The 10388-nt window shown below is 37.3% G+C and overlaps 1 protein-coding gene across 3 annotated transcripts in view; it reads right to left on the bottom strand.

Annotated features, from left to right (window-relative positions):
* NT5DC1 (5'-nucleotidase domain containing 1) overlaps nucleotides 1-10388 on the bottom strand; it is a 125086-nt gene that overhangs the window by 7499 nt on the left and 107199 nt on the right. For all 3 annotated transcript variants that reach the window (XR_012496720.1, XM_019741343.2, XM_019741344.2), the window contains exons 9-11: nucleotides 8242-8360; nucleotides 6991-7143; nucleotides 940-1108 (exon numbers count right to left, since the gene is read on the bottom strand). Coding sequence is in view for 2 of the 3 variants with exons in the window: in XM_019741343.2 (XP_019596902.2) it covers nucleotides 940-1108; nucleotides 6991-7143; nucleotides 8242-8360 (441 nt within the window). In the remaining variant the exon portion in view is untranslated. The remainder of the gene's footprint in view (nucleotides 1-939; nucleotides 1109-6990; nucleotides 7144-8241; nucleotides 8361-10388) is intronic.

The raw sequence follows: 10388 nt of genomic DNA, 5'->3' as shown, positions 1-10388 counted from the left end.
TTCTGTACTTGACTATAGTAAACTTGGTTATTTCTGTTAGTGTAGTCTCATATCCTTGTGTACCTCGCTATTTTTCATTATATGCTAAACCTTATACTGTTTTTAGAAATAACCTGAGTCCTAGAATGTTATATTCCGCAAGAGAATATTCACTGGTTTCTACCAGGTGCCTTCAGGCACTAGCAGTGTAGAATCTTCTGAATCCAATTTTAGGGATTCATCTGATTTAAAGCTGAGCTTCAGTCCTACTTCTAATTCATCCTTACTCTAAAGTAAAGTCCTTTGGGGTCTCAACACAGATTGAGAGAGTCCACCAGGTCCATTCTTCCTTCAGCAGGCTCTACCCTCTACTTTCTATTCCTGTAGGCTCATGAAGCTACTGAAAGCCCCACTCCCTTTCTTAGGTGTTCTTTCTCGAATCAGCAAACATTCAGGAGGAGGAAAAACAGCCCCCGAAGTCAGGTTCATTTTACATGGCCTCCTTAGCATCTTGTCCTGGTAATTTTTCCCTACTTATGACTCCCAGCAGACTTGAAAAAAAAAAGTCCAGCTTTTGTAGTTGGCTCCAGGAGGTGGGCAGGTCATAATTACCTACCGTGTTTCCCCGAAAATAAGACCGGGTCTTGATCCAAAAGACGCATTAGGGCTTATTTTCATGGAATGTCTTGTACTACAATCTACATTTATTCAAATATAGTCATGTCACCTTCTTCTGGAACATCGTCATAACATACTAATTGAGTCCATCTGGCTGATGATCTTAACTGGGGCTTTTTTTCGGGGTAAGTCTTATTTTTGGGGAAACACTAGGTTGTCAAACCTAGATGTTTTCCAAGAAAATGTGGAAAAATTTTCTTCTTTTAAATGCAAGAATTCTAGTACTTAAAGTCATTATTGTCTAGTAAGAGGTAAAGCTTTATAAATATATCCCCCCCTTACCTGCTATTGCTTCAATACTTGGAATTGCAATAGTGCTGTAGGTACTGATTCTCTTACAAGACCATGTATAAACCAAGGAGTCTTCTGTGTTTTTCAGTCCCGAAATGGAATCAATGAAAAACGAGCCCCATTTTTTAGATAATAAATTTAGAGGCTTTGCCTTCTGTCCCTGAAACAAGAGAATAGAACAATGAAAACCTGTGATTAATGTTCAATCTTATAAGTTTTTCCCCAACTAATAAATAAAAAAAAAAAATCTGTAGGAATTTCAGTTTACCTTAACCGAACTATATACAATATATAAAGTAAAACAAAGCTTAGAAGTGCTTAAAAGTATCCACCCCTGATTTTGTTTCAGAACCCCTTCTTACCCCTTGGGATCTGGACGGGATGCCATCACAGACATTTGCCACACTCACGTTGGATTAGGTCGCCTCCTCCAATTTCCTACATCCCGAGTTTATCCCTAATATACTACTTCTCATACAATCTCACAATTATCAGGCTATTTAATTTTTACCCTTGACAGATCATTAACTACATAAGGTTAGTACTTTCTTATGTATTAGTGTATCCGTAAGGTTTAGTGCCTAAGACAGAGCAGGTACATGAAAATTATAGATTAAATAAAAGACTCATTCAATAAATACTTCTCAGTGTTCTATGGATATGGCATAAATTTAAGAACTAAAAAAAAAATCCTATCACATCCATATAATCTGGATTATACAATCTGTCATCCTTTTCTGAGGAAAATTTCAATTTAGAGCAGCACAGAGTCCCAAATCTGCCTCTAGACTTGTAATTCTTTGTGCTGGAACTCACTTTGTGAAGCAAAATGAGGATATATGTTTTTAGATGATGGTGTCTAGAAATCAGCAAGAACTGATTTGGATTTCACCAAAGATATTTAAGAGCAGTATAGAATCTGAATATCCATGCTCCTGTGTGTACATTTAAGGTATATTTCAATATAATTTCTCAAGATCTAAAGAGCAATTTTATAGGATAAATTTTCTTTAGTTCCTATCTTTTCTAAAACAATTAGTGAGAAGAAGTGATTCACATTACACAGACTATATGTAGATAACGGTTCTGCACACAAGTGATAGAATCTATAGAATCTAGGCTCCTCCCTATTCCTAACAAAAAAGGAAAATAGACATAGCTACCCTTTCTGATTCAATGTAATATGGATGCTGCTATGATCTAAATGTTTCTATCCCCCCAACATTCATATGTTGTCAAATGCAATGAACTGAAGCTTCAGTGAACAATATTGGTCCCAGTTTATGTTTTTCTAAGTTAACTCATAGAACTGTATCTCAGACTATTATATTAGTAAGTCAGTTTAAAAATCCAGACTCAGATTTATCAATCTTATTGCTTTAAGGTGGTATCAATATCACCATTGTTTTAATCTGCACTTCATGGATTACTAGTGAGGATGGCCATCTCCTCTCATATGTAAGCTTTCCTCTTTAGTCAGCTGTCCGATACTTTTTGTGCAGTTTCCTATTTGAATGTTCTATTTCTTACATGCTAGATATAAATTCACTCTTGGTTTTACTGGGTTGAACCATATGAATGTGATATGTTCAACTATTTTTGACATACAAAAATAGCAATTTCATAAAGTTCCATCTAGATGGATGCTGCAAGACCCCTTTCCCTGTCTTTTCCTACTAGTTAACAGTATTTCAGGTATCTTGAAAACAGTATTTAATATTGATGTAAAGTCATCAATTTTTCTATTTGTTCTTGTCCTTTTGGATCATAATTTGAGAAATCCTTCCCTACCTTGAGGTCACAATGTTTTCATAAATTTTCTTCAATTAATTTTACAGATAATTTTTTACTTTCAGGTCCATAACCCATTCAGAATTAGTGAGAAAGGGACTTATCTTATTTTTCTCCATATACTGAGACCATTTACTCGGTGTTATTTACTGAACTGTTTATCCTTTCCTGCTGATTGATAATCTTCTATCATATATCACATTTTCATGGTAACTTGGAATGTGAGACAGGGTCCTATGTCTGCGTTCTTTTCCTTCTGTTCACTGACCTTTTTTATATATTATGTCACCAGTATTATAGTTTAAAAAAAGTTACTGTAGCTTCCTAACATGGTTAGTATTTGACAGATTCCCTCCCTTCATTATCGTTTTTTAACAAATTGTCTTGGCTGTTTTGGGGCCTTCAGTTATAATTGACATAAACCATATTAGTTTCAGGTGTACCATGTAATTATTGGATATTTGTATGTACTATGAAATGATCACTACAATAAAGTTTAGTTAACATCCATCACAACAGTCACAATTTTTGTGTGTGTGTGGTGAGAACTTTAAAGATCGACTCTCTTAGCAACTTTCAAATATACAATGTAGTATTAACTATAGTCACCATGCTGTACATTACATCCCCAGGACTTATTTCACAACTGGAAATTTGTACCTTTTGACCCCCTTCACCCATTCAGAATCTAACAGAGCCTTAAAAATGTCTTCATCAAGGTCTTATGTATTTAAGTTAATTCCTAGATAGTGATTCATTTCATTGCTTTTGTAAATGATTTATTTCTCATTACATTTTGTAAGTTGTTACTGGTGGTATAAAGATAAGCTATTAATTTTTGAATACTGATTTGGATCTAGCATTCTAAGAACTCTCTTATTAGTCATAAAAGTTTGTTTATTCCCTATGGTCTTCTATGCTAATGATCATATAACTCCAAAATAATCACAATTTGGTGTCTTCTAATCCTAATTCCACATTTCTTTTTCTTTTCTTGTGGTGTTGGCCTTTTTCTTTTATTATATGATATAATTAGCAACAGGTATCCTTTGTCTAATTCAGAACCTTAAAGGACAAGCATCTCCATTAAATACGACTTTACATTAAATATTACATTACATATTACATTCCCACTGGGTTTTTTTGTAGATAGCCTCTCTCTCATTACAGGCTGGTCCTTATTTGCTGAGACTTTTCATCATTAAAATGAATTATTTTGGCACCTAAATTTCGTAATATGTTATTCTAAAAAAGCCTGAGAATACATTTTTATTTGTTGTAAATTAAAATGAGGAAATGGATGAGAACAGTACTGAAGGAAGCTAAAGAGGACGCCAATCTCCTTTTCCTATGTAGGAGGTGGGTCTTATAAAATTAAGACTGTCCAAGTAATTATGATTAATGAAGTGACTTTCGATTTAATTCTGGAAATAAAAATTAATGGAAACAAATGATTCTTTCTTAGTCTCCGTAACTAGGCTTATCTGAATCATTACAATGTGCCATTTTTGTTTATTTATCATGCTCCAATATAGTAAAGAAGATAACCAACAGATGTATTAAGATTTTGGAAAAAGTTTCTTGCATAAGCCTTTGAAGTGCAACTTGAGATGTTCTCTGTCCTTATCTTGAGATTCCTGTCACAAATGAAGGGAGGTGAAAGTGATCTTCACATTTCAGGTGATTTTATCAAGGAAGGAAATTGCTGTAAATATCTGAGAAACTGAATTCAAGTCTGAGTGAAACAAAATGCTGATCGCCACGGAATGTAGCAAATGTAAATGTTCTGATTCATTCCATCAACATCAATCCTGAAATGATCTAGTTAATTTGGTTTTTAATTATATTGTTTGAAGTTCACTTAGACAGAATAAAGCAACTAGAAATATGGAATTAAATCCGTTTGCATTCAGGCTTTGTAGTCACCAACAGACTGCACATTACACTTTCTGTGTCTGGCATTTGGTTAGAAAATTCCATTTTTCTGAATAATCAGAAAATAAACAGAAGAATGCTCACACAATGCTTTCTGTTTAGCTCTCTTTAAAGACAGTTTCCCTCCTGCTGTAGCAATTGAGGACGTTTGTATACTTGTCCCCTCCATGGGGAAGCAGGAAATAATCTGAATTCTCCTGCCCTGCTGGACTTACGCCTGGCTTTGGTGTGCTGACAAAAGTGTGCTGTCCAGTGGAGCAAACCTGAACTTAATAAGAAAGCAGTCTGATTTTCAGATGTTGTGGTTCTAAGTTTGTGTTGGAAGATAAATTTTGAAAAAAACCAATAACACATAATTATCTTTAAATTATGCATAATCTGCCTTTAAATATAAGCAGAAAGATGTATGGTAGAGGGTTTTCCTTAAAGCAGATAAAACAACTAAGTTGGCCTGGAACATCTGCTAAGGGTGGGCCCATCAACACAAATACTGCCTCAAAAACAAACTAGAGACACGATGGCATTCAGTCTGACCAGGATAAATTTGAAGGGAGGATACTTGGCTTTGGGCCACTGGGAATCCCCAGCAAAACACTTGCTTTAGACCCCAACAGAAGGGACTCCATCCTCCACAATTCCACTTCTCCTGCAACCTTTACAGAATGAGAGATGGAACTAGAGTTCAGGGCTAGTGCTGGAACTTTTTTAGGTCTTTATTCTAACTTTGTCTCTTGGCCAAACCCTCCTTCCTGTTCTCTGTTTCCTTGTCTATTTTTAGTGGAGCAGAGGTGGGTTGGGTTGGGGGGGGGTGGAGTTTGATGGAGAAGGAACATTATTTCAATTTTATCTTAGGAGCTGAAATGTTCAAGCTGTTGATTCACCATTTCCTGTCTAAGAGCCAAGTAGTTCTGTATTATGTATTTGTAACTAACAAGAGAAAAGGGGGTCCGTGGGAGAATGATGGGGGTACTGTGTACATAATGCTGGAGGAAACTTTCCCACTGATTTTCTTATTATTGTCCCCATATTCTCAAATAATTTTGAAGAGATCAAATCTTTCTTTAGTGAAAACTTTCCCAGTCACTCTGGTTAGAAGGCCCACCTGCTGGAAGGTTGTTTTAAAGCTCTTTTTAACCCAAATTGTCCAACATCTTGTTGGATCTGCTTATTGTTATTTATTTTCTTTTAATAATAGACTCTATTTTTTTTTTAGATCAGCTTTAGGTTTACAGGCAAATAGAACAGAAAGGACAGGAAATTCTTATATATATATATATGTTCCCCTGTTGCCTCCTACCACTATTTCTCCCATTATTCACATCTTGTATTAACTGGTATGGTACATTTGTTACAACTGATTAACCAATATAGACACATTATTATTGACAAAAGTTTGTAGTTTCCTTTAGGGTTCACACTTTATGTTGTACTATTCTATGGGTTCTGACAAATGCATAATGTCATGTACTCACTATTACAGTATCATACAGAACAGAACAGTTCTACCACCGTAAAAATCCCCTGTGCTCCATTTATTCATTCCCCTCCCCCCTGAACCCCTGGACTCACTGGTCTTTTGACTCTTTTTAGTTTTGCCTTTTCCAGACTGTCATATAGTTGGAATCATACAGTACATAGCATTTTCAGATTGGCTTCTTTCGCTTAGTAATATGCACTTAAGTCTCTTCCATGTCTTTTTGTGGCTTGATAGCTTATTTCCTTTTATTGGTATTTTTTGAAATATTTGTTTTTTGATTTGAGTTTTTCCTTCTTTACAATTGTTCCCTTGGGATGAGTTTAGAAAAATGCACCTTATTTTCTGATCTTTCTTCTTTTCTGCTTCTTTTTGCTTTTAAACACTATTTTACCTTTCTAGATTTACGACATATTTTCCTTTTCTTTACCTAAAGTCTTCACCTAAGTTCATTCTGGGGGCTTAGGAGTTAAGTCTAAAGGAGCTACCAATTTAGTTAAGTTAGATCCATGAAGAGACAGCACAAGAACTTTCATGGCCAAGCAAAAGAGACAACATGAATATAGTGAGTCAGGGTCTGGCTCCCTCAGCAGCAACCAAAAACCATCCATGGTTCCACAGCATTGGATAAAAGCAGAGGGGTGGAATACAGACAGATTGTCGGTGTTATCTTGGCATCGTTTAAAAATTATCAACAAGATCAACTTATAGAGTTGAGTTGGCAAGAAGATCACAATTAACTGCCAACAGATTTCATCACTCTTGGCACAAACAAGCACTTTTTAAGATATGTCAAACATAATGGTTTTCCTTTCAATGAAAGCGCTCAAGGGAACTCTTACCTCATATTTTCCTTTCTTCTCTAGAGGCTCTGATTCCTCAGGCTTCCCATTTCTGTCCCCTCTGAGCTCTTCCAGGATGAGGACTGTCTCCCAGTTACTATAATGGCGGGCTGGGAAAATGTCTGAATGCATGCTGTCACCAAAGTAAACCACCTGTAAGTCAGACGTCAAATTCTGTTTAAGGCATGAGAGTTGTGAGACAGTGTGGTGTTCCTGTCATGTAAGGCAGAAGAAAATTCCTCAACAGGTATTGTAGTAAGACATATTAAACCTCCTTGGATAAAGGGTGACCGCTGACTTGCCCCATCTGGTTTGTAGGGTTCCATGTTTGCTTTAAGAAGTTTTATAATGTATCCACAGGTAGAAGAAAGGTAGAAAATAAGTGATTTTATTCAATTTTTTTGAAGAAGTGAAAGAGTCCCTTTGTTTACAATTAGACCTGCCCCTAGAATTGAAGAACTGGTGAGATAATAGAGATGACTTGTTATAGTGGTTTAGAGGAGTGCACATCAGAACCACTTTTCCAAAGAGTTTCTGGGTCTCGCGGGACCTGCTGAAACAATCTCTGAGAGTGGGGTTGGGCAAGTTGAGAAGCTCCCCATGTATTCTGAGGCAAAATCCTACTGATCTAGTCCACACCCCTTTTACAGAAGAGAAAACAAGGTTAAAGGAATATGAACTAGAACCTCCAAGTCAGGACGCTCTGTCCACTAAACCCCTCAGGACTTCCCAGGGGGCTGTGGCAACATGGCAGCCAATGGAGCAGACTCAGCTACCCACTGATCTGTCCTGCTCAAAGGGCTCCTGGCAGACGTTTTTCAGACGAAAGGTCTTGCTGTTAAAAATGCACCAATGTCAAACATCAACAATGTGACCAGGGTGTCAAAAGCAAGTGTTTCTTTAGTCTGTCATGTAATTTCAGTTATTGCTTATTTTACATCTAAAAATGTTTCTGATGGACTGTTATCAGGATATCATTACTCAGGTATCCCACACACTAATCCGGGGTATCCCCTAGACCTGTAGCCCCTGCTTGGACTCTCTGCTCTTCTCAGTTGCTGATAAAGAGCCCGTCTACATCAACAAAGGTTTATTTTAGCAGGAGAGGGAAGAGAAGAGATTGGTGGATAGGCAGAGGCAGATGTTTCCCTACAGATAATTCAGCTGAACGCATTTAGAATCATGGTTTTAGTTTACAATGGCTTATGTCTGCAAGTGGGCATCAAGGACTCTGCATCAATCAGAAAATACCTTGGGTTCAGGTTTGCTGGTCATTTTCTTCAGAAGTTCATACAGGTGGACAGCATTCCCTTGGGAGTACCAGCCAGGTTTATCCAGAGATGGCAGTGCCTCCTGCTCTTCGTCATTCTCTGATAATACAGTTTGACAATCATAAACTTTTGAATCAAGTGAGAGCACCCCGTTGGGCAGACCACACTAGGCATGGCTGCAGGACTTGTGTAAGGGGGAATCATGTGGGTTGCGGGCTGCCATTCAGTGAGCACCTATTATAAGCACTTCACAGATACAGAAATATATTATTATATATGTACATATTTTTAATGAAAATATATACAAAATAAATTCTTTTAAAAATTACATATACAATTGTAAAACCTTTTAAAGAGCATTTTAGACTCACAGCAAAATTTAGAGGAAGGTACAAAGGTTTCCCTGATACCCCCGCCCCTGCACAGCCTCTCCCATTATAGGGGATAATCATATGTCGATTGATGTAGGTTCACCAATAGAAACAAACGCACCACTCTGGTGGGGGGTTTTGAGAGTGGGGGAGGTATATAATATTTGAGGACAACTTTTTTAATTGGGGAAAATAAGGTTCAGGGAAATTATTTTTCACAAGGTTTCAAAGCTGGTAAGTGATTTATTATTAACAAAGCTCCATAGTTTATATTAGGAATTCAAATTGGGCATAAGACAACAGTCCCAAAGACCATTTCTAAATTTGGATTCTTGGACCTGAATACGCTCACGTAATCACCACAAACAAGAAACAGCTATAGCACAAAATAAATTTTTATCTGGCATCCGTGAGGGCACCCATAACCTATTAACTCCACACTGGAACCTACACAACTCCCTGTGACATCTTTATATAAATTCAGTGCTGTTTACTGGCCTTTGTATATGCTAAGAACAAACAAGTCATCAGTGGATAAAGAAAAGAAGGTGATCTTTAGAATGCATTTGTCGTGCAGGGTCTCTGGTCCCACTCCCCACATAAGAACGCAGGACATGGTGAGGCCAAAAAGGAACACCAACGGAGCCATAGATAAGGGAGTCACACCACTGTAGTCTCACTGGCGGCTGGGTTGGAGACACAGGAAGCAGGAGCCACACTATCTGCAACCTGCTGTCCACTTCTCTGCAATCTGCAACCCGCACTCCGCCGTGCTAACTGCAATCTGCGCTTGCCAGCCACCATCTTCTTGCTAGCCCCCATTTTTGCTGCTAGCGTAGCCACAGCAGTTATATTAGTGGCCAATGGCTCACTGGTTATAGCTGACAGCCAACTAATCACAGCTGATGGCCATCCAATCACAGTTGATGGCCGTTTACTACCTGAGCCAGCACCTTTCCATGTGAGGCCGAGAGCCTGGAAACTGCACTCCTGGCTCTGTCCCCACAGCATTTTAAACTTCATTTTATGAAGTTGACTATCTTTACATTCTTCCTCAATTTCACTGATAAAACAGGACTACTTTGTGTAAATACAAACTGGTATTATTTTCCTAAAATAAACTCTGTCATAGTTTTAATTTAAAGCATTCTTAAGAGCTGGGTGGAATGCATTAATTTTTTTAAAAAAGTCTTCCTATGAAAATCTATATTCAGAACAAATTTCTGTACCAAAATTCTACAAGATGTTCAAATTATTCTCAAACCTTTTAACCTAATGACTACTCGATGTTTGGGTTGTAACTACGAAGGAGAAAAACTCATAGGAGACCACAGCTCAGACTTGTTTCTGTGACCTGTAAACTGCCCCCAAAACTAGCTGAATAAAGTTAGCAAATGAGGGGTAAAGAGATGGAGGTGCCAACAATTAAAGCACTTAGCAAATCAAACCAAAACTCTTTTGAAAACTGTAATTTGCTCTGGATACAGCTGTGTTTTATGATAATAAAGTAAATCTTTTTTTATTTTGTTATTGTAAGAGCATATGGACAAGTAAAAAAAGAAAGTAAAATTTTAGTCAGTTAAAAGAGTTACAAAATAAATATGGGAAAATAACATGGTCAAGGCTATGGCAGATAGTCTTGAACAAAGATAAGTTCCATTACTTAGTTCAGATAAGATAACCTTGTCATAGAGAGTGGCAGAACTTCTAAGAAGAGCTGTGTGTGCCTGTGCCTGCCACTGAGCTCAGCCCACAG

The sequence above is a fragment of the Rhinolophus sinicus genome, linkage group LG05 (assembly GCF_036562045.2).
Source record: "Rhinolophus sinicus isolate RSC01 linkage group LG05, ASM3656204v1, whole genome shotgun sequence".
In the NCBI taxonomy this organism is placed as follows: domain Eukaryota; kingdom Metazoa; phylum Chordata; class Mammalia; order Chiroptera; family Rhinolophidae; genus Rhinolophus; species Rhinolophus sinicus.
This window is presented reverse-complemented; position numbering and strand designations above follow the sequence as displayed.